Source organism: Puma concolor, chromosome A3 (genome assembly GCF_028749965.1).
Source record: "Puma concolor isolate L17-30 chromosome A3, mPumCon1.1.hap2, whole genome shotgun sequence".
Lineage (NCBI taxonomy): Eukaryota > Metazoa > Chordata > Mammalia > Carnivora > Felidae > Puma > Puma concolor.
In genome coordinates, this window is record NC_141669.1 from 128,479,566 (window position 1) to 128,503,995 (window position 24,430).

At 54.1% G+C, this 24,430-nt stretch overlaps 1 protein-coding gene across 1 annotated transcript in view; it reads right to left on the reverse strand.

Moving 5' to 3' along the window:
• The window catches only part of PREX1 (phosphatidylinositol-3,4,5-trisphosphate dependent Rac exchange factor 1), a 186,285-nt gene that overhangs the window by 16,131 nt on the left and 145,724 nt on the right, over positions 1-24,430 (reverse strand). The window contains exons 16-29 of the mRNA XM_086702427.1: positions 21,014-21,156; positions 19,275-19,367; positions 16,744-16,892; positions 14,969-15,054; positions 12,285-12,421; positions 11,500-11,593; positions 8,620-8,807; positions 8,192-8,350; positions 7,307-7,517; positions 6,602-6,878; positions 3,992-4,198; positions 2,620-2,708; positions 1,265-1,347; positions 1,055-1,145 (exon numbers count right to left, since the gene is read on the reverse strand). Of these exons, the coding sequence (XP_086558553.1) occupies positions 1,055-1,145; positions 1,265-1,347; positions 2,620-2,708; positions 3,992-4,198; positions 6,602-6,878; positions 7,307-7,517; positions 8,192-8,350; positions 8,620-8,807; positions 11,500-11,593; positions 12,285-12,421; positions 14,969-15,054; positions 16,744-16,892; positions 19,275-19,367; positions 21,014-21,156 (2,007 nt within the window). The remainder of the gene's footprint in view (positions 1-1,054; positions 1,146-1,264; positions 1,348-2,619; positions 2,709-3,991; positions 4,199-6,601; positions 6,879-7,306; positions 7,518-8,191; positions 8,351-8,619; positions 8,808-11,499; positions 11,594-12,284; positions 12,422-14,968; positions 15,055-16,743; positions 16,893-19,274; positions 19,368-21,013; positions 21,157-24,430) is intronic.

The following is a 24,430-nucleotide window of genomic DNA, read 5'->3' on the forward strand; positions in this document are numbered from 1 at the left end:
TGATACTGGTTTTCCACACACAGAGTTTAGGTAAGTTCCTTAAAAATTAAATTAAAAAAAATTTTTTTTAATGTTTTTATTTATTTTTGAGACAGAGAGAGACAGAGCATGAGCAGGGGAGGGGCAGAGAGAGAGGGAGACACAGAATCCGAAGCAGGCTCCAGGCTCCGAGCTGTCAGCACAGAGCCCGATGCGGGGCTCGAACTCATGAACCGTGAGATCATGACCTGAGCCGAAGTCGGACACTTAACCGACTGACCCACCTAGGTGCCCCCAAAATTAAATTTTTAAAAGGGAAATACTTGGGGTGGCTGGGTGGCTCAGTAGGTTAAGCATCCGACTCATGATTCCGGCTCAGGTCATGGTCTCAGGGTTCGTGAGTTCAAACCCCACACCGGGCTCTGTGCCGACAGCACGGATCCTGCTTGCAATTCTCTCTCCCCGTCTGTCCCTCCCCTGCACACTCTCGGTCCCAAAGATAAACAAACATTTTTTAAAAATAAATAAAAGGGAAATACTTTTCCAAAAAATGCATGTCAATAATAATAAAGACAGTATGGTGTTTAAAAATGTGAACATGTAGGTAGGATCTGTGAGCACGGTCTAAGACGATGCAGGTGGGGACTGGGTGTGTGAAGCACGGCAAACTGCACCAGTCCTTCCCCTCATGTTACGAATGGGCAGGTGGAGGCCCAGAGAGGCTCAGGGACCAGCCCAGGGGTCCGCAAACTTTTTCTGCAAAGAGCCAGAAAGGAACCGTTTCAGGCTTTGCGAGGCATATGGTCTCTGTTACACACAGTCTCTGTCTTTATTTTTACAACTCTTCGTTAAAAACAAAACAAAAAGTCATTCGCAGCTCACAAAAACAAAGCAGGCTGTGGTGGATGTGGCCCAGGGGCTGAACCTGCTGAAGCCGGGGACTAGCCCACAGCCAGAGGGCAGGAGAGGAACGAAGCGGGGACTCTGACCCAGGTGTCCCGCCCCCGCAGCACGTGGTCTCCCTGCTGGGTGCCAGACACCCTTCCCAGCCCAGGGGCTCCTCCTCTCTGCTCACCTTGCAGGCTGTGGTCCATGGGGAAATGCTTGGTCTCTTCAAAAGCTCTGCTCATGACTGGCCCCTTGAGGAGTGTGTGGATGGAGTCCACCTGGGAGGCAGGAGGTTCCGGGTCAGTCTGGCCCCTGCCCCAGCTCCTGGCTTATCTGTCCTCACTAGGGGTGATGGGAGGAACCCAAGGTCAGGCCAGGGGTGGGACAAAGGTCCTACCTGGTTAAAGAGATGCTCCAGGCAACCGTGAAGCTTGTCCTGCTTGTCTGACGGGATCCGCATGTCACAGGGCAGCTCGTCGCCTGGAAGAAGGAAGAAGCCATGGCCGTCAACCATTCCCGCCCCATCCACACCTTTCCAACCGCTTTCCCAAGAAGGCGGTATAGCAGCAGAGCTCCAAAACCCAAGGCGGGTTTGGAGTCTGGTAGACTCAGATCCTGGCTGTGTGGCACTGGGCAACTCACTTGACCTCTCTGAGCCTCAGTTTCTTCATCTGCAAAACAGACAATAGCAACTCAAGTATTAGTATTACACAACAGCAACAAGCCACTGCTATTATTCTGTTCTGCAGAGAAGGAGACAGGGAGCCAGACAAAAGGAAGTGGATCCCAAGTCCCCGGATTCATCCCCCGGCTGCTTCAGTTAAATCAGCTGCCACATGTAAGCTCCCGCCTAAAACCTCCCCAGGGACACTTTCTGCGGCTAAACATCTTATGTGATGAAACATTTATCTCAAGTTCAGCAATATCGTCAAATTTACTTGAGCTTCCTTTTTTTCTTCTTCTGTTAAGCTGAAGTATAATTAAAATTAAACTTTTGTGCATAGACCAGCTCTAGAAGAGCACAGAAGACAGCAGGGACAGTGGGAGACTGAGAACCAGGGGCCGGGTGACAAGGGCGGGAGAGAGGCTTGTCATCACCCACCCTCTGGTGCCTTCTAAAATAGGAACCAGATGGGTGTGTGACCTGTTCACAAAATAAAAATCGTGAGGGCTAAGATGAACTAAAATAAAAATGACTTTCAGTCTTTCAGCAAAAGCTCTGAGTACAGTCTCATCTAACCTATAAACTATTATTTATGTCTGTGTGTCCATCCAGCCATCCATCCCCCTGTCCATGTGTGAAGAAATACGTGCTCAGTGATGATCTCCAAATACCATTGATGGTCACTTCTCGGGGGGGGGGGGGGTGCCTCTAACTTACTTCCATGCACTTTTTTGATGAACTTTTGTGGGTCATTTGAAAGGTTGGTTTGAGCATGTGTCACTTCTATGGAGACCATCAGGTCACCCTACTTGAGTGACCTCAGAGCGGCCATCATAATCTGTCACTGCATCATGAATGCTTCATGCGTTCTGTGTCCGTGACATTCATGGAGAACGTCTGCTCCAGGGGCGCTAGGGTCTTTGTCTTCCCATCCACTGTGGCTGTCCCAGAACCCAATAGGTGCTCAATAAACAGACGCAGGCTAAGGGAATGGAAGGAAATACACTACCACGCTATGCAAAATAATACGAAACCTAATAAAACAAAATCCCGGCGGAGAGATGGCTCCCCTGGAGCACTGCACTCACCAGACCCCATCTCGTCACTGCCCAGGTAGGAGCTGTTACTTCTCACGCTGGTGTAGGACAGGACAGAGTCCCGGTTGCTGTTACATTCACTGCAGAGGAGCAGAGAGGAAGGGCGGAGTCACCCTCCAGATCACACCTTCTGGTCCCAGCTCCCCGAACCCACTTGCCAGAGTGTAAACAAAACCCTGGGCCCCTCGACCACCGGTGCCAGAGCCGGGGAAGACCGTTCTGGTGGGTTTTCCATGTGTGACGGTGGGGAAACATGTCTAGGCCCCAGCACAAAAACACAGCAACAGTAGGAGGGCGGGGAATCGTGTCCAGCTGTATGCAACGTCTGTCACTCCTCCCGTGGGACAGCCTTGTCCCTGGACACGCCTGCAGGTGCCACACCTGGCCACGCAGCTCCACGTCCCCTCCCCAGCCTGGCTATAACCTCGCGAGGGCGGAGAGAATCCCAGGAGCTCAGAAGATACCGGGAAATGAAAAACCACAGTCCTGAATTCTTTCCTTCACCTGTTTGACAACTAAAGGAAAAAATCAGAGGACCCAAAAACGTAAGAATGAAAATCCTGGACGATGGACATGAGGCTCCAGGGACACACAGTGCCCAGTTAGCCAGAAACACCAACCAGTGGATCCCTGGAGACGGAAAGAATATGAACGAGGACGGAGGCCAAGGGTTTTCTGGGGAAATCCCACCAGTTCTGTGTCTTCTGAAGCACCTCTAAGATTCCACTTTCCTCTCAACGGCCAATCGTTACACAACCTTTCACTGGAGACCACAGTGCTTGTTCACACGAGGTAAGAAATTCCATTTACCCGCTGTACGGCTTATGATAGGAAAGTAAGTTTGTAGTCTTACTTAACCCTCTAATTAGGACTTCGCTAAGTCCTTCGCTATTAACTTCACCAGTAGAAAAACCATTCGGATTCTCTCAGAGTTAGGAGGGGGAAAAAAAAAAAAAAACAACTAGTATCTTCCTCCTTGGATCAAGTAAAAATAAATGGTGTTTATTGCAGAAACCATATGTCTCACGGTGAGTTTTAAAACACACCGCAGACTTTGACGTTTTCTTTGCCCACATTCTGTCAACAAGCACAGAGCAGAACGGAGGCAGAACAGGTGGACGGAGACCCCAGGGGCCCAGGCCCTGAAACGCTGGCCTCGGGGAGGAGAGCCAAAAGGGGTGTCAGGGATTCAGGGATGTGCTTGGAGGGGCTCAGATGACCCCCCCCGCCCAGAACCAAACGGGTGAGAACTGTGCCCTCTCCCACCGCTTCCTGGCGAATGTCCCACCGATTCCGACTTCCCACGGATCAGTGCACATCCCACCCCACGCGGTCCCCCCACGATGCCCACGGCTGTCCCCACCTGTAGGAGTCGCGGTAGCTCATGGTGTCATGGCCTGAGTCCTCCTGATCTTCCTCAGACACCTTGAAGCAAACCTTCTTGATGCCCCCGTGGTCGGCCCTGTCCATCTCGCTCTCCTCGCTGACCAGCGGGGGGGATGAGGCCTCCTCAGCTACAGGGGGATCACAAGAGCCCCTGGAGGGGGGCTCTGTGATGGTGGACAGCAACCTGTTGGGGCAAAGGATGTAAGCTTAAGGGCGCAGGCCCACGGAGGCCCCAGGTAAGGCCCTGACCTCTGGCCTCACCTTTGACCCTAAGCACAGAGAGCCATCAACTGCTTCCCACCCCTTCCCTGAAAATCCCGCCAGTAACTCTGCAGATACACATCCACTGCCCTGCCTGCAGGGGGCGTGAGATACGGCGGGCGGGGGGCCGGGGGCGGGGGGCGGTCTTTATTTTTCACGGGGAAGCCAGAGAAGGCTCAGAACAGGCCTGGGAAACTGAGCATGAAAGGCCCAGAGAGCCAACCTCTTCGACTCAACTCTGCTGCTTTGGCGGGAAAGTGCCACAGATGAGACGCAAACAAATGGGTACGGCTGCGTTCCAATAAAACTTTATTCAAAAAAACGAGCACTGGGGCGCCTGGTGGCTCAGTCGGGGAAGCGTCTAACATTGGCTCAGGTCGTGATCTCGTGGCTCGTGAGCCCGAGCACCACACTGGGCTCTGTGCTGACAGCTCGGAGCCTGGAGCCTGCCCCAAGATTCCCTCTCTCTCTCAAACCTAAATCAACATTTAAATGAATAAAGAAACAAACAAATAAATAAATAAATAACAAGGAGTGGGCTGGGCTAGATTTGGCCCACAGGCCATAGTCTGTCAGTCTCTGGCACAGAATATAATGGTTAAGAGCATACGGTTTTAAATCAGGCTCCAGGACCATTTCCTAGCTCAGAGACCTAAGGCAATTATTTCACCTGTCTGAGACTCAATTTCCTCATCTGTAAAATGGAGTAATGTCAGTGTCTATGTGCTAGGCTGCTGTAAAGATTAAGGGACTAAAAATATGTAACATGCTTAGAAAAGCATCTGGTACCTTGCAAGCGATCATTAAACCCTGGCTGATATAATCCTACTCCAAGTCAATTAAGGCCAGTATTATGAATAGCCCCATGTTACAGGTGAGGAAACCGAGGTTCAGAGAGGTTAAGTGACTAAGTCACAAGGCTATTAAGTGACAGGGCCAGGATTCAAACCCGTGCCTCCTATCTCCAGACCCTACGTTCTTTTTCCTTTATCATGGACGATTTCCAACATACACAAAAGCCGGAGGAACAGTACGATAAACCCAGGTACCCAACGGCTAGCTATGACAATGGCAACTCAGGGGCCACCTTTGTTTCCTCAGTCTTTCCCACGGCTTTTGCTTGCGCTGGAGTATTTAAAGTAAATCTAAGGTGTCACATAATTTCCCCCATAAATACTTCCATATGCGTCTCTAACACAGAAGGACTTTCTTTTAAAGCAACGTTCTCAACTACCCCCCACCCCTCAGAAACATGTAACAATTTGGCATACTTCCTGAAGGGCAAACATTTAGCAATGTCCAGAAACATTTCTATTTGTCACAAGCGAAGTGGGGGACAAGGGTGGGGGCACTATTGGCCTCCAATGTGTACCGACCAGGGATGCCCGTAAATATTTTACAGCACACGGAACAGCCCCACGAAAAGAATAATCTGGCCCGAGACGTGAACGGTGTCAAGGCTGAGAAACCCTTTTCTAAACACAACCAGACTATCACCGAACTTAACAGAATTTGTAATTCCTTAACACCATCTAGTACCATCCACATTCAAATGTCCCCGATAGCGTCTCTTCGCAGGTGGTGTGCTAAAAACAGAATCCCGACCGGGTCCAGACGCTGTCTGGCTGACGTGTGTCTCAAGTCTCTCCTCCTCTTCCTCCCTGTACCCGCTCCCCGCCCCCACCACCATTTATGTGTAAAAGACACTGGGTCACTTGTCTAGAATCACCCACCCTATGGATTTGGCCACCCGCATCTCCAGAAGACCACCCCACCATCCTCTATCCCCCACGTCCTGTCACTGAGTAGTGAGATCGAGATGTCGATGGGACGACAGTGCATTTCCATGGGGTGTCCTGGGGCATTAACGCCAGAAGAGGCGCGTCCAGCTGTCTCTCTTTTGGCCATGTCAAAAGTATAAAGTTCCCCCAAAGCCTTTCTCCAAACAGTGCCAGCCTCTACTAACGACTGCTGCCCACATCCATTATTTTATTAGAGCAGCGGCTCTCAATGGCGGGGCAGGGGCGGGGTGGGGGGGACCAACGCGGCAACTGGTGGGGCAGAAGTCCAGGCCACACAGGGTGGGGAGGGAGGTTTGCCCCCCAAGGGGCATTTGGCAACGTCTGAGAACATGTTTGGTTGTCACAGCCGTGAAACAGGCGTGCTGTGGGCATCTTCGTGAACAGAGACCAGGGGCATTGCCGAATAGCCTGTAATGTCCCCCACCGCCCCCCGCGACGGTTCTCTCGCCCACAACGTCGATGCTGCTGAGCCGGCGAACCCTGACTCCGGGCTCCCTGCCCTCTTCCCTCGGGGCCGGGCTCACCTGTTGATCTGGGTGACATACTGCTTCATTTCCTTCAGGGCTACGTCCAGTTTGGTAAAGAGCTGTAGGTACGCATCCTGGGTCTCCCGGTCCTCCTGCTTCAGTAAGAAGCTCAGGCCCCGGTCCTCCTGGCCCGGGGTTCCGTCGGCTGGCCCGAAGCCGCTGTCGTTGAGACCCTGGTGTTGGGGGTCCCCATCCACAGCAGGCAGGCACTTCCAGGATGGGGCAGCCATGGTGGTGATACAGTGCTGGGTGTAGGACATGGGGTTCAGGTGGCCTACAGTGGAGGGAGGGAGGGCTCACTTGGAAAGAGCCTCCAGGCACCCGTAAACCCCTCTGACAGAGATACACAAACCTATTTCAAGAATCCCAATGAGGGAGAAAAATTTCCTGCTAAATATTCCTTTAATCCATCAGATCGCTTGGAGAAGAAAGTTTCAGTTTGGTGCTAATATGCTTTTAAGTACCAGGATACTTTTCCTGACTGGAATTACAGATGTGATGGCTGGTACTCCAGCAGCTACTTTATAACATAAGGCATCCTTCAGGATGGAAACCACATGTACAGATGGTGGGGTAGAAGGAACTTGGGTCCCTGATGACTGTGGAGCCACCATCGCAGTCCCAGACTGCTGGCCTCCAGACGGGTTTCTGTTTACGTGTCTATAGATCTGAACACAACCCCTAACAGAGACGTGCAGTTACCTTGCTCTGGGTCAAGGCCGATGAGGGAGGGTTTACGACCAAAACGGATACTGAAGGACCTGCCAACTGAGGGAGTGGTCTTGGGGTAGGACACTTCCATGAGGTTGACGTGGCAATTGGTGGGGCAGAAGTCCAGGCCACACAGTGGATGGGGTTCCAGGGGAGCCTGCTTGAAGGGTGGGCTGACCCTGTTCTTCAGCTGGGCTGCAAACTGAGAAAGGTGGGGGGGCACAGGGTCATGATTCAGGGGCCTGGGAATTCCGGCCCACCCCCAGCACCCACTCGATCCTAGCCCGGCCCAGACATTCAGAAACTGGACAAAACGCCAACAACTTCAAGTGGAAAAGCGGATTCCCTTACACTGCCTGTCACTGCATCCAGATGTCAAGGAAGGTGTGGAGAAATCTGAGGCCTTCGCATACCTACCCACATTCATTCCTTCATTTTAGCTGCCCTGAGCTACCCTTGAGGAGCCACCTCCCCCCAGTCCACAGTCTGTGAGGGGCAGATAAGGCTTCCCGTCCCTGAAGTGGTTGGTACAGGGGTACACAAGGGACCCAAGCCAAGCCAGTAAGAGTTCCCATCGAATTCCTTTTTACTGGGGTGGCTGAGGTGAGAGCTCCTGGGGACCATTTTGCCACCACGCGAGAAGGGCCTGCCCCGAGGGTGAAGCCAACACGGGAAAGTCAAGGCACGAGGAGAGAGGCCACACTCTTGTGACAGTGCGGTATCTGTCTGAGCGCCTGGAAACAACCTTGCCTGAAATTCACCTCCGGACTTTTCAGTGAGTAACAGAAACCAATAGATGCTCCTGTTCGCTTAGTCTGAGCTGGGTTGCATTTTGACATTTACAGCCCAGGCTGAGACCCTGCGGGGCGCAGGTACCTCCTGGTAGCAGGCGATCCTCTGGCCGATGCTCTCCAGCTTGGTGTCACAGATGTTGCGGAACTCGTAGTGGGACATGGTCTTAATGTTGCTCAGGGCCATGAGCCGCCCACAGTTCTGCACAAAGACACTGTCATCTGCAGCAAAGGCCTTGAGGATCTGCACAAACACGAACCACTGAGCACTCAGCGTGCACCACGGAGGCTCTTAAGCAGTTGCCTTGTCATAGCCCTGGGAGACGGAGTCTATTACTCGCCCATTTTGCAGATGAGTAAGCTAACTAAAGAGGGAAGAACCACTCTCCTAAGTCCCACAGCTACCAGGCAGGGGAGCAGAGACGACAATGCGGGGGCCCCAGGCTAACTTGGAGGAAAGGGGAATCGGGCGCTCCGCCCCGCCCCCCGGGGCGGGGCAGCGCCCAGCGAGACCTTGGCGGTGAGCCCGAAGCAGCCGCGGGGCTCCACGATCTTCTCCAGCACGTGGCACTTGATGCCTGCAGTGCTCACGTACTCATACACCACGCCATGCTCCAGTTGTCCGTTGTCCACCGTCAGGCTGACCACAGGGCTGTCCTCATGCAGGCTCAGCTGGGGACCCAGGGACAGCAGGGGGAAGGCTGGAAGCCAAAGGGACCGGCAAACCTGAGAAGGGGGAACCACCCCCCAGCCAGCCCTCCCCCGACCCCGTACCACAAACGTTTGTCATCGTCGGACACACGGGACCATGAAGCCTGTGCTGCTGCTCTGCTCATTCTCGCCAGCCTGCTACCGTTCACCCCTTGTCCTAGGAACCCACCTTTGTGCCCCATTCCCAGTCCGCGTGGCTCAGGAGAGGGAAGCCCTCACCACACCCTTCCTCACACGCACACGCCTGGGCGATCAGCGATTCAACGTCCCCTATTCATAAGGGTTGGTTCAGGAATGAGCATGTGACCCAAGCTAGGGCAATGAAAGTCAAGTCTGGGACTTTGGTCGCATCTACAAAGAGAAGGGAACATCCTCTTTTTCAACTGGATTCCAAGCTGCCAGAACCATCGCACGCAGAAAACAGCACGTAAAAGAGAAACCGACACAGAGGGAGCGCAGCTGAGAACGGGACAAACACAGAGAGACTCTTCATGAGACTGTACGTAAAACTGGATCGAGCCGGACCTGAAGCTTCCTTGACCCTACTCCCTTCTCAGTTTCTGAGCCAATGTTTTTAGGTAGACCACTTTCAGTCCTGATTGACGTGGGCCCAGAGAGTCTAAGTGATTCTTCAGAGGCCACACAGTTAGGTAGTGACACATCTAGACAAGGAAGCAGGCACAAATGGACAGGACTGCTTTCCTTTCTACCCGCTCCAAAGAGTACCTCTCAACACATGCGTCTTACCCCCTCACACTCATATTATGGCACTGCCTGTCAGTTTTTCTGTCCCCCGTCTGTTTCCCCTCGTGTCAGCACCACGAGGACAGAAACCCGGCCCACCTTGCTCACTCGTGTGTCCCCAGCTCCTAGAACCGGGTATGGTATGTAGCAGGTGCTTCTACTTGTTGAAAAGAAGAGGAGAAATGGTCAGCTCCCCTCAGCACGCTTTTCCATCATTATCAGGGATCCGCCCACACGCTGGGGAAGAAAGCCCACAGCCCTTTCCTCTCAGAGGGCGTACACCGGGCTGGGAGCTGCCAGCTGGCCTCTCCTCCCTCCCCGTCAGCCTGTCCCCTCTAGGATCCCTCCGCCAGGCTGTGTGTGCTTCAGCAGTAGGGGGATGGCTCCCCGAACGACCCCATAAACCCTGGTTCTTTGCTGTCCCTGAACGTACCAGCAGAGAGCCCACAGCCGTCAGACACAGGGGCATCCAAACCCCCTACTCTGCCCCCAGCCCAGCAGAAGTACAGGGCAGAGTCCAAAGAAGCAACTGGAGAGAATGCGTTATTATTCAAACTAAATATTCGTAGAGTGCCTACTCTGTGCCAGGCACAGTTCTAGGCTCGGAGGATACGGCAAGGCAGAAAATAAACAAAACCCCTGCCCTCGTGGATCTTCTGCTCTCTAGTAGCGAAAACACCAGACACTCCCTGAGGACGTGACATGTGAGCCCAGTTGAGAGAGGTGAAGAGCATGAGGTAAGAAGTACTCTGGAGGAGAGCATTCTATAGCCAGGGGGAACTGCGAGTGCAAAGGCCCTGGGGCAGGAGTACATTTGGTATTTAAGAGCAAGAAGCTGCCGTGAATGGAGTAGAGAGGGCAAGAGGCAAAGTGCCGAGAGGCCCAGCTGGAAGGCCAGGCTGGAGCTGGAGGAAGAACTTGATCTTTGCCTGGAAGGAGCCACTGGAAGGTTCTGTTCTGTTTTTTGAGAAGAGCCCGCAGGAGGAGAAGTAAGGGAGGACAGGGAGAACGGCAAGCAGGCTACTGCGGGAGTCCTGGTGAGCAAACATGGTGGCTTATGCCAGGCAGTGATGGAGGCAGTCGGAAGCAGTCAGATTCTCGATGCATGAAGAAGGTAGGGCAACAAATCAAGGCGGAGGGAGGGAGGAGAAAGAAAAGAGTCAGGGCGTACTCCAAAGTTTGGGGCCTTAGAATCTGGAAGGATGGGGTAGGATGCTTAGGGGAGAACCAGGCTTCAGGGAAGGGTGGGGATTCAAGGTGGCCCATGCTAAGGGCACAGTGCCTGATGGGCATCCCAGGGACAGCTGGCAGAAAGACAGGTCTGGAGTCCAGGGCTGAGGCTGGGCTAGAGAGGTAAAGATGGGAACCTGGGGCAGACAGAATACTGGCCCCTGAAAGATGCCCGTGTCCTAACCCCCGGAGCCCGGAGGTATGCTGTTACATGGCAAGGGGGGGCCACGGCTGCAGATGGAATTAAGTTTGCTAAACAACTGACTTTACCATAAGGCAAAATCCAGATGATCCCGCTGTGACCACAAGGCCCCTAAGTGAATATGGAGGCAGAAAAGTCAGAATTACAGAGAGGGCAGAGCGAGGGGGACTCAGACCAACATCGCCGGCTCTGAAGATAGAGGAAAGGACCACGTGCCAAGGCTTGCAGGCAGCTTCTAGAAACTGAAAGAGGCGAGTAAATGAATTCCCCCGCCCAGAGCCCCAGAAAGGAACACAGCTCTGCTGACACCTGACAGATGGCCCAGCGAGACTCACTTTGGACCTCTGGCCTCCAGTAACTGAAATGACAAACGCATGTTCTAAGCCACAGGTTTGTGGTACTTTGTGAAAGCTGCGATCAGAATGTGATACAGAGCCAACGGCACCAGAAGAGGACCGGTCGGTCCCCTCCGGGGTCTCTACCACACTGCCCGCCTGTCCCGTTACCTGAGTCGGGCTGGGGGTCCTCGCCGGGGGCCTCCTGGCTGTCTCGGGCCTCCTGGGCATCCTCGTGGGTGTGATAGACCCACTGGTACAGACCCTGCCGGGAGAGCAGACTAAGAGGGGGGCCACGACACCAGGAGCCCAAGGAGGAAGGGACGGGGTGAAGGGGCAAACCATTCCCCGACTCCGAAGCCCAGGCTTCTAGACTGCCGGTGACATCACCTGTGGAAAGTCCTCTAAGACTTTGCTCTGCAACCTTCCTGAGGGGAGCTTCACTCATGCTCGACCCTCACCCTCTAGAGTCTATGCTCCCTACAGAAGCCAGGGGAGGAGGGAGCCTTTGAAAATGTAGGTCAGACCCACGGGAGCAGAAACCTTGTCTCTCCTGCAGCCCCAGGGCCTACAAACATGCCAGGCACATAGCACTGACTGGATGAACCAGTGAATGAACACCCTCCCCGGGACCCCGGCCCCCAACCCAGCTATAGCATCAACTTTTCCCATCAACTCTTGGCCCAACATGCCTATGCAGTGAGAAGAGAGGGTCTGATCACACCCATGGGTGGAAACCGAGACCCTGAGTTGTCAGGGCCCAGCCCCCCGGGTTCAGGGAGACAGAGCGGGCACAGAGCCCACACCCAGGTCAGCCCTGCAAGGTAGGCAGCCCCCTCCCCCACCCAAAACGCTGTGGTGCCTTCAGGCCTCTCCCCACAGAAGGCAGGAGGCCCTCAGCCCCCGACCCGGCTGAGCAGGGCTTCCCTGATCCCCTTGGCTGCTGGATGCCTCACCAGAGCCTCTTCCCCACGGCTCCGGAACGCCTGGAAATGCTCCAGGACCTCCAGCGCACTGTCGTTCAGCACGTTGTTGCCGTTGACCTTCAGGATGCACTGGCCGGCACAGAGCCCTGCGGCCGCAGCCTCGGAGCCTAAGGGGACAGGAGTGCTTGTGGCGCACCCTAGGCGGAGAGAGCCCGGGGCGGCGGCAGGCAAGGGCAAGTGACCCGAGGAACGCCGTCCCCCACCCCGCCCACCCCCAGCCCCCCAAACACATCCCCAGACATTCCAGCCCCATCCCTGCACCCTAGAGCCACTGTCCAACCCAGTCCAGGAGGCAGGACAGGAACCGGCACTCCCGTTTCGCAGAAGAAACTGAGGCTCAGAGAAGTAGCAGCTGCCCAAGCTCACACAGCAAGGAAGGCTGGATTGGAACCCAGGTACGCTTCCCTCAGAGCTTCATCTCCTTCTAAATCCCTCTATGACCTGTGATACTATGACAGGATCAGCCCCATTGCGCAGACAGGAAACAAAAGGCTCAGAGAGGCAGAGTCACTTTCTCAAGGTCCCTTGGCTAGGAGAAGCCAGGATTCGAACCCAGGTTTACCAGACTTCACGGGCATGTTTTCTCGGCTATACCATGACTCCCAAACTACAGCTCTCGGCCCCCAGGGTTTTGTGTGGTTAATAAGAAGAGTCTGGAATTGCAAATGAACGCCAAGCTTCATCTGTGCACGAGAGAATATTAGGCCTGTTTGGTGTCATAGTGACGAGCACAGGCCTGGATCCAGGGGCTTGAGTTCAAAGCCTGGCTCTGCCACTGACCAACGGTGTGACCTTGGGCACGTTCCTCAACCTCTCTGTGCCTTGGTTTCCTCGTCTGTAAAAGGAGGACACTAACAACATCTATTCGCAGGGTTCCGGAGAGATCCAGGGGATAAAACATGTAAAGCATTCAGCCCCGTGCCTTGCTCTTAGTAAGTGCTCAAGAAATATTAGCTGCTTTACTATTTTTGCTTGGTTCACCTATAAACACCTAGGCTTCCCTGCAGATGCTGGAAGGCACGGCTTGTCACCTCAGCACTGCTGACATTTGGGACTGGAAAACTCTCTGTTGTTGTGGGGCCGTCCATGAGCTGCAGGAAGGTCAGCAGCATCCCTGGCCTCTACCCATGAGATGCCAGGAGCATCCCCATCCCTAGGGTCACAAGTAAAGATGTCTGCAGACACTGGCAGGTGTCTTCTAGAGAATGGAAGTGACCCAGTCGAGAACCACTGCTTTAACGAGAAAATAAAAACCCACTTTAAAATATTAAATTCTGGGGGGCACTTGGGTGGCTCACTCAGTTGAGCGTCCAACTTTGGCTTGGGTCACGATCTCACAGTTCGTGAGTTCAAGCCCCGCATCGGGCTCTGTGCTGACAGCTCGGAGCCTGGAACCTGCTTCGGATTCTGTGTCTCCATCTCTCTCTGCCCCTCCCCAACTTGTGCTGCCTCTCTCTCGAAAATAAATGTAAAGAAATTTTTTTAAAAATATTAACAAATTCTTCGTAGCTTTCTGCCATGATGTGTATTTTCTTAATCAAAACCTATTAAAAGTACAACTATGACCACAGAAGTGGACAATTAGTGTTTCAACTTTAAAAGTGGAGTCCTTAGAGAGGGGCGCCCGGGTGGCTCAGCTGGTTGAGCATCCGACTTCGGCTCAGGTCATGATCTCAGTTTGTGGGTTCGAGCCCTGCGTCAGGTTCTGTGCTGAGAGCTCAGAGCCTGGAGTCTGCTTTGGATTCTGTGTCTCCCTCGCTGCTCCTCCCCTACTCATGCTCTGTCTCTCTCTGTCTCTCAAAAAGTAAAATAAAAACGTTAAAAAAAAAAATAAAAGTGGAGTCCTTAGGTGCAAAAAGGGTTAGGAGTCCAGAACCTGAGACCTATCTGGTTTCATCTCCAAGAGAGAGCAACCCCTTAAACCGCATGTAAGGAGAAGGCAATGTGAAAGCAGGGGTCTCTAACTGTCAGCCCACGGGCTGGATCTGGTCACAGGGGTCTCTAACTGGGTTGGATCTGGCTACGGGCATCTCTAATTGGGCTGGATTTGGCCACAGGGGTCTCTAACTGTTGGCCCACGGGCTGGATCTGGCCACAGAAGCGTGGCCAAACTTCACATTTCTGGCTTCCCTTAAAAACTCAAGTCTGGCAAGAATGGCCCCACATTCCTCCATGGCAATAATGAGCCTGAGCTGAGGAAAAACTGCCCCCTTTTAAAGTGAGCATGTCTCGGGGCACCTGGGTGGCTCAGTCGGTTAAGCATCCGACTTCGGCTCAGGTCATGATCTCACGGTCCGTGAGTTCGAGCCCCGCGTCGGGCTCTGTGCTGACAGCTCAGGACCCTGTTTCGGATTCTGTGTCTCCCTCTCTCCCTGACCTTCCTCCGCTCATGCTGTCTCTGTCTGTCTCAAAAGTAAATATAGTGAGCATGTCTTCACCTTGCCACAGTCCCCCCCAACCCCACCGCCATTGCCTATGCCTTCCTCTCAGTTAGTTATCCACCTGTGCCCCCCTGAACCCCATGCCGCTGCTCCAGACAAAGAAAGTAAGTGCTGGTGAGGCACAGGCCTCGTGGTAATGGTTTGGGGGCCTCAACTCCTTTCACACACACAGACCAGGCCCCCAAAGCCCCCTTCTCTGTCTATGAGGCTCACCTCTGCCCACGGCGTACACATACGGCGGGGCGGCTCCACGGATCTGGAAGCACAGAGCCTCTGGATGGTCGGGAACTTTGATGATCCTGCACCAGGCAGCAGCAGCCATAAGAAAATGCAGTATTACTCCCAACAGCCCAGGGGACCACGCTGGGAGACCTCTGCCTCCCAGACTTTTGAGAAATCCAGCCCAAAGTAGTATCAATGCCAGGCTGTCAGCAGCCGAAGATAAAGAAAAACCTCATTGAACCACAGCCCGTGTCTCCAGGGTCTCCAGTTCCTCAGAACCACCTGGCCCGCCCTTAGAGATTCAATCCACGCACAGAAATTCCAGAGCACCCTCCTACACCTTCTCTGTCACTCTCTCAGTGAGAGGAGGCTTCTCGGTGGTCAGACCAGCACCACAGGCAGCGAATATTTTGTTCAACAGATGGGAGGGTGAGAAGGGACCCAGAAGATCTTGGTGCCGACTCTAGAAAAATGCCCACACGTGTCCCCTAGGGAACAGTTTGAAAGGCCAGGTCTTGGCCATTCCGCAGGTGGAACATCAGAGAAGAGTGAGTGGCACCTGCCCAGGGCTGCACAAGGGATGACATTAATCCAGCGGCTTCGAGGCAGCTGTCTGCTTCTCCATCAAGGGCATGTCTCCAACAATGGGCCTCAGGATCCTCCTCCCATCCCCCACCCCACGCCACCTGCCGGAGAAAAAACCATCTAGGGAGCCGGTTCTCAAACCCCAGGCATTTCCAGAACTTTAAGCAGGCACGTTCCCCTGGGTGATTTCTGCCACTTTCACATACCAAACTATCAATCATTTTCCCTAAATTGGCTTGCCTCGTCACTGAAATAATCTTATTTAAAACTTTCCATCACTCCCGTCAATAGGAAACTGGGAGCATTTGCCTTAAATAGAAGAGAGAAATGAAAACCAAGAGCACAATTTTTAAAATAGAAAATGCTTCTCCATCCTACCACGGCCACACTGGGCCGGGCTGGGCCATCAGCCTCCTTGCCTCTGCCCTGCTTCTGCCTTTACCGCTGACCATCTAGTCTCCACCTCCAGAACCTATGTCCCATCATGCCTTGCCTCTGCTCAGAGCCTTCCAGTGGCTCCTTGGTCCTTACCATGGGCACAAGGTCCTACAAGGCCTGGCTTCCACAGTCTGGCGGACCTCATCACCCACCCCTCCCTCTCACTCACTCTGCTCCACCCCATCAGCTTCTTCGCTGTTCCTCAAAGACACAAGCCATGGTTCCACCCCAGGACCTTGGCACTGGCTATCTCCTCTGCCCGGAACCCTCCTCCTCCAGAAGTTGTCTTGACTCCCTCCCTTACCTCCTTGGGTCTGCCCTCAGCTCACGGTGGCATCTCTCTGACCCCCACCCTCCACACAGCCGTCGCCTTTCCCAGCTGTATAGACTGGCCCAAACTTACTACCACCTGGTTCAGGAGGTCTCTCGCTTTTCTTTTGTTTGGTCGTCTGACTCCTGCTCCACCCTCCAACTAGACTGAGACCTACGAAGGGTATTAACGTGTCCATCTAGACATGGCTGGAGCCCCAGAGCCTGAAACGCCACTCGGTACACAGTAGGCGCTCGAGAACATCTGTTGGACGGATTAAAGCAGCAACATCCTAAGACACGCCTGTGGAATGAGCCCCATCCTCGGGGAACCAGGACAGCTCACCCCCCTCCACCGCCACCCCTGGCAGGCAGTCAGTGCCCCAACCTCAGAGGGAGGCTGGCCCCGCACACCCCGCCGCGAGGACACTCACTCTTTGGCCTTGGTGGCCACCAGGAGGCGCAGCGGGCGGCGGGAGCAGAAAGACTGGTTGAGGATGGGCTCGACCTCGGCAAAGGGCCTCAGGAACACCAGGTCCTCGTTGATGGAGTAGATCTTCCGCCCCACCTGCAGGCCGGCCATCTAGGCAGGGGGAGACACCCACACCGGGTCACCCGCCTCCTCCCCGGCCAAGGAACCCCGACTGCGCGCGGGCAGTACAGAGCCAGGCCCGGGGACCCGGCGGGACCCGACTGAGCCCACCGGGGCGGCCCCGCTCCCCGCTGTGGCAAGCAGGTGGGCGGCTGGTGAGACAAGGTCCCGGCCAACGAGCTCTGAAGGGAAGGCTGCCGCAGGCACCACACGAAAGACATCTTTCCTTGAGGAGGAACCGCGGTGGCCGGTCCCCTGCTTCCCACCTGCCGTGTGGGGACACGAGGCATTGAACTGGGGCAGCCACCCACCCTGTGCCCTTGATGGCTCGGCCGGGAAACTCAGAGGTGTTGACCCCGAACCAAGACCCCCAGTCACCTCCTTCTAACCGTTACGTCAGGGCTCCCGGGAGGCGAGCACGCGGCTCCCTGCAACCAGAAGCGCTCCCCCGTGGTTCAAGGACACAAGCGCAGCACCTAGATGACACGTGCCTCTCCCCACCCACCTCCACACGCCCCGGAACGGCTCAGGGGACAGGGGTCGAATCCCTGGCCTGCCAGACTCTCTCCCCTCCCTCCTCTACATGTCACGGACATGGCAGAGCCACCGACGTGCCCCGGGCAAGCCACTGATCATCAGTTTGTCCATCATCACAGCTGACGCGGAAGACTACCTGATTCAGAAACCTGCTCTTCTCGTGCACCTCTGCACAAGGCCATGATGGGAGCCGGGGCGTGCACGCTAGGGATGGGAAGGAGGGAGGGAGAATGGGTGGGTGGGTGAGTGGATGGATGGATGGATGGATGGATGGATGGACGGATGAATGGGAAGGAGGGAGGGGGAATGGGTGGGTGGATGGATGGATAGATGGATGGATGGATGGATGGATGGATGGATGGGAAGGAGGGAGGGGGAATGGGTGGGTGGATGGATGGATAGATGGATGGATGGATGGATGGATGGATGGATGGATGGATGGACGGATGAATGGGAAGGAGGGAGGGGGAATGGGTGGGTGGATGGATGGATAGATGGATGGATGGATGGACGGATGGATGGGAAGGAGGGAGGGAGAATGGGTGGGTGGGTGAGTGGATGGATGGATGGATGGATGGATGGATGGATGGACGGACAGACAGATGGATGGGAAGGAGGGAGGGAGAATGGGTGGGTGGGTGGATGGATGGATGGATGGATGGACGGATGAATGGGAAGGAGGGAGGGGGAATGGGTGGGTGGATGGATGGATAGATGGATGGATGGATGGATGGATGGATGGATGGATGGATGGGAAGGAGGGAGGGGGAATGGGTGGGTGGATGGATGGATGGATGGATGGATGGATGGATGGATGGATGGGAAGGAGGGAGGGGGAATGGGTGGGTGGATGGATGGATAGATGGATGGATGGATGGATGGATGGATGGATGGATGGACGGATGAATGGGAAGGAGGGAGGGGGAATGGGTGGGTGGATGGATGGATAGATGGATGGATGGATGGATGGATGGATGGATGGATGGATGGGAAGGAGGGAGGGGGAATGGGTGGGTGGATGGATGGATGGATGGATGGATGGATGGATGGGAAGGAGGGAGGGGGAATGGGTGGGTGGATGGATGGATAGATGGATGGATGGATGGATGGATGGATGGGAAGGAGGGAGGGGGAATGGGTGGGTGGATGGATGGATAGATGGATGGATGGATGGATGGATGGATGGATGGATGGACGGATGAATGGGAAGGAGGGAGGGGGAATGGGTGGGTGGATGGATGGATAGATGGATGGATGGATGGACGGATGGATGGGAAGGAGGGAGGGGGAATGGGTGGGTGGATGGATGGATAGATGGATGGATGGATGGATGGATGGATGGATGGATGGATGGGAAGGAGGGAGGGGGAATGGGTGGGTGGATGGATGGATGGATGGATGGATGGATGGATGGACGGACGGATGAATGGGAAGGAGGGAGGGGGAATGGGTGGGTGAGTGGATGGATGGATGGATGGATGGATGGATGGATGGACGGACAGACAGATGGATGGGAAGGAGGGAGGGAGAATGGGTGGGTGGGTGGATGGATGGATGGATGGATGGATGGATGGACGGATGGATGGGAAGGAGGGAGTGAGAACGGGTGGGTGGGTGGGTGGACGGATGGGAGGGAGGAAGGAAGATAGATGGGTAGATGTATGGGTGGGAAGGAGGGAGGGAGAATGGGTGGGTGGGTGGATGGATGGAGCAGGGGGCTCTATCGCGGCTCCCCCAGAGACCACAGGTAAGCCCGCCCCGGACTCAGTTTCCCCACACGGCAATGAGCAAGGAGGAAGCACCAACACGGCAGGTGGCCCCTCTGAGAAGCCTCACCTCAGCCAGCGAGCCCCTCTGGACCGACTTCACCACCACGGCCTTGTTCTTCTCCTCGATGTCAAAGCCGTAATCTTCCTCCTGGGGCAGGATCTGAGGGCCCAAGGCGGGAGAGACCCAGTGAGGCAGTGGGGGGAGGAGGGGGCTTGCAGCCAGCCCTGCCGTGGCCCCAAGACCAAGGGCCCAGGACCGTGATCCTGCCAGCTCCTTGTGCCCCAGATCTACACGGAGTAGGGGTGCATGGCAGGATAAAGCTATGAACAGCACCCAGTACACGGCAGGTGCCCAACACGTATCTGTCAAGTGAAGACACCATCTGGCTCCCACGTCAGGCTGCTGCTGATCACATATTTTTTTACTTTTCACTGCCCGGCGCCCCTGTCTCCTCCCAACCTGCAGACCGAGTCCCCTCGGTTATACACCGCCGTCTCCCCATCTGCTGGCAGACTGACGTGCTCAGTAAAAATCTGCTGGCTTAACGAATAAAACAGATCCAAAGGTGTCCAGCCACTGAGGACCTGGGGACAGGCCAGGAGTTTAGGGAGGAGCGGTCCCATTGCAGGACGGCAGGAGGTTCGGGAGGTTCGAGGATTCAGTGGTGGTGCGGATGCAGAGAAACGCATTTGTGTGTTCAACAAATACTTGCTGAGCTGCTGCCTATGACATGACCAAGGTACGTTACCGGGCACTGGAAACAGTGTTGAACAAGACAGTTCCTGCCCTGCTGCAGCCGACTGTCTAGTGGGGAAGAAAGACTACAAACAAATAAGCAAAGAAATACAGAATGTGATGCAGACGGTGTGTGCAGTCTGAATGAAAATAAAGCACTTAAAGTGATAACCGTGGCATGGCGGGGGGGGGGGGGGGCGGGGAGGAGAGGCTATCTGAGCTGAGACCTGAATGAAATGAGGGACAGAACTTTATGAAGAGTGGAAAAAGTGTTCCAGGCAGAGGGCACAGCATGTGCAAAGGCCCTGAATCAGGCCCACAGGACTAGAGCATAAGAAAGGAGATCAGAGGGAGGGGAGAACACAGGAGATGAAGCTGGAAAGGCAGAGAGAGTCTTATGAACTGTGATGAGAGACTGGATTTTATCCCAAGTGTGATGGGGAGCACTGGCAGGCTTTATGGTGGGAGAAACGAGAATCCCCATATTTATGGGGCCCCTGTAAGTACCAAAGGAGAGAAGTGAAGACTTCTCTCTTGTATTAGGCAGACTTCAGCCCCATCTCTGGCTGTGGCAGGAGACCTAATCTGCTGAGCACCTCTCTTGATGGCCTCCTGTGGACTGAGCATGAAGACAGAGGCCGCTAGTTATCAACAGGCAAAGAAGCAGGATTTGGTGGGCGAGGCTGGCGAAAGATCTGAATAGGCTGATAAACGTCCTCCCTCAACTACCAGGATATTTACAGCAAATGCACATGGACAGGGCACCAGCCCAGAAGACCTAAGGCCTTGGAAGAGCCATTTCAGGAGGCCAACCTCTCTGCACAATGCTAAGCTGGGACGTGGGGTGGGCAAGGGAAGAAGGAAAGGAAAAGAAAGGGAGCCAGCAAGCCCAAACTCTTTCTAAAGAAGGTCGTCTTGGCCACAGAAGTGTCACCAGCCACCACCAAGAATCCCCACATTGGGTGCTCAGAGTTGAGCCCAACTTCTCTAGCCATAATCGGAAGGTCACCCGGCTCCCAGTCTGCAGCCGGGTCTGGGAAGGCTGATGCACGCTTGGGCTCTGCTCCTACCAGCAGGCGCTTGGCCAGAATGTTCTCCACCAGCTTGAAGTCATTGCGCAGCTGTTTGTTCTTGCTGCTGGTTCCCTCCATCTCCTCGTCTGCGTGGAAGCGGAAATACTGGGACTCGTCCTTGAACTCACTCTTCTCCAGCACTGCAAACCCACAGACACACAGCACATGGTCAGGCTCACAAGGGAAGGTTTCAGCAACACTTGCCAACTGGCCACTGCGGGCTGGAACCAACCCTTGGGCAAGTTTTCTTTGGCTAGCACAGTGTTTCATTCAATAGAAGCATGTGCCAACACTAACGTATTAGGATATTTCACATAATAGTCTCGCGTTCTGACTTCTCTTGAAAAATCTGAACTTGTCCCATCTGCTGTGAAGACAATATTACAAAGCCGTAGTAACAAAAATAGCGTGGAATTATATCTGAACCAGATAAAGAACCAGAAATCACATAATAGGATCATGTGTTCATGGAAACTTAGTATATGATAATGATGATCACGTGGAGTATTCCACAGATGATATAGGAGAAAAACTGACTCACGGGGAAAAATAAAAGCAGATCCCTACCTCACACCATATACAACAAAAAACTCCTGATGGATTAAAGACCTAAAAATAAGAACAGGAAAACTAAAGCTCACCAAACAAAATGTAAAATATCTTTGTCCTAGGGTAGAAAGAGTTCACACACAAGACCTCCCAAAAAAGCAATATAATAAAATTAAGAACTTCGGTTCAATAACAAGACCATAGGCAAATGGCAGATTCAAAAGTAACATAATGTCTAAAACCAAAAAGGAATAAGTATCTACAATATAAAAGAAACCACCAAATCAACCAGAGAAAGCTGTAAAACATAGATAAAAATGGGAAAAGAATATGAACAGGCAACTACCAGATGGGGAAACCCAAGCGGGCAGCAAGTAGATGAAAAGGAGTCCAGCCTCACTAACAATCAGAAACAGACCATGATGAGACATTTTAGACTGCAGATTAGCAAACCCTAAAGGCCAAATGTGGCCCACTATCTCTTTTTATAAATAAAGTTTTATTGGGACACAACCACATCCATTCATTTATGTATGTTATAGGGCTGCTTTTATGTCACAGTGACAGAGCTGAATAACTGCAAAAGGCTGTATGGCCTACAAAGCCTAAAATTTATACTATCCGGCCTATGCAGAAGAAGTTTCCTGATCTCTGCTCTAAAAGACAGAAAATGAATAAAAACTGGTAACAACCAGCATGGGATCTGATCCCTGTGGGTTACAGTTGAACTAAGTTACCAGGGCCAGGCACACTTAGATTCATTTACTCCCGGGACAAAGAAGGATCTGCTGCACTCCTCTTACAGGTGGGGGCACTAAGGCCCAGAGAAGGAAACTAAACTGCCCAAGGTCACACAGCAGGTAGGCTCCCCCTTTTCACCACACTGCCCAGCCTGCCCTTTCACAAAGGGGGAGATCCAGGCTCGGTTTGGTGAAAGCAATTGTCCGAAGTCAGCAGGCCCCCGAAAGAAGGAAAACCAGCTGCCTGAGCTTCACGATGTCCCCGCCATCCCTGAAGGCAGAGGCTGTGTCCCGATTTGATGGCTACGTGAAAAGCAGCAGAAGGCAATCCTTTCCTTCTCCCTCTTTCCCAGGACATCTAGCTGTTTGTGTCTTTCTCCGGCCACCCCTATTACCTCTTTGGAGAAAGCAGACACACAAATTGCTGCTTTGCCCAGAGCCGGGGGTAGCCAGGCCCCGGGGGGCCGGCTGGCTTCACCTCCACTGTAAACACAAAGCGGAAAGACTCTGGGAGGTAGGAGGAAGAAGCGTGTTGTGTCTTGGGAGAAATGTTTGGGGAAACAGCTGGAATCTCAGAGTCCAGGAGCTCAGCCAGGTGAGGTCCCCCACTCGCAGATCCAGGTTTCGGTCAAGGCCTCTGGCCGGGTTCGAACCCCTGCTCGGCCCCTGCCCAACTTCATGTCCCCTTAGCCTCTGTGAACCTCTGCTTCCTCATCTATGGGCATCATAACACCACCAGCTTCCAGGGAGTGGGGAATTAGATGGTGAGCCTCAGTTTCCCTGTATGTGCCTAAGTGAAAGGCTGGACCATCAGCCTCTCAGGGCCCTCCCTGAGGACACCTCAGGGCCCAGGAGCTCAGGGCAGACGCCTTGGGAGGCACCACATGGGCCGTACCTACACCCTCTGCTCTGCACCCTAACCTGCATTTTGCAGCAGCCACAGCCCTAGGATCTGGCCCTTTCCTATTTTAGCTCATTTCTGAGTTCGTGGCAGGGAACAGGGGAGCAGGGGCCACGCCCTGCAATTTCTCTCCCTGAGGGTGTTGGCATTGCCTGGGAGTCACCCCCCGCAGAATGTCCTCGGCCAGTGGCCTTCCCAGAATAGCAGCTGGGGTGGACCCCTAATTACTCTCACCCACAAATGAGAGGTTCTGCCCAGCTGATTGGTGGGAAGGACGGAGCTGTCAGAGGGCGCCGCGGGGAACAGAGCGGCTTCTGGGAATGAGGGACTTTGGTGAGAGGAGCCAATGGACGGGAATGACCCTGGCTGGGCCCGACCTGCCCAGCTCAGCCGGGGAAACAGGCAGCTGGGAGTGTGCCCTAACCCCTAACTGCACAGAGCCATGGGCATGTTGAGCTCAGAGGAGGAGGGGACGACAAGGCCTCCAGGGGAAAGTTGGGGAAACTGAGGCACAGAGCAGGCCAGAGGTTTATTGGGAGTCAGCTGAGTCAGGGCTGGAACCAGGCCTGCTGGCTACAAGACAGGGGAGGCACCTGACGACCTGCCGTCCCACCGGCACGTTTCTCATCCTGCCGAAGGGACAGCAAATCCAGCAGCTAGACCAGGAGTGGAAAACTGTGGCCCACTGTCTGTTTTCCTAAATAAAGTTTACTGGCACACAGCCACGCCCACTTAGTTAAGTATTACCTGTAGCTGCTTTAATGCTACACTAGCTGTTAACAGAGGCTCCACGGCCTGCAAAGCCTGAAATATTTACTGTCTGGTCCTTTGCACAGAGAGTTCTCTGACCTCTGAATTAGAGCATAAAGCAGAAGCTGGCAGGAGGAATGGACAGAAGACCCACCCGAGGCTCACCCCTCCAACTGCAGCGGGCCGCAAGCCACATCATCCCTCCCCTGGAGTATCAGAGTCGCTTGGGCACTGGCCTCTCTCCTTCCGCCGTCAACCCCGCGGGCGCTCTCCACCGCCCTGCAGAGGGATCAAGCACGTGCCTCCCCTGCTCAGAACCCTGCCAGGACTCCCACTGCACTGGAGTCAGAGTCAAAGTCCTCCTCACATGCCCGTGCTGTTCCAGAACACGGACTCCTGTCATTGTTTGATTCACGCACCCGCACCTGCTCATGCACACTAGGCTGTGAGCCTAGCAAGGTGCCTGCACCAGGA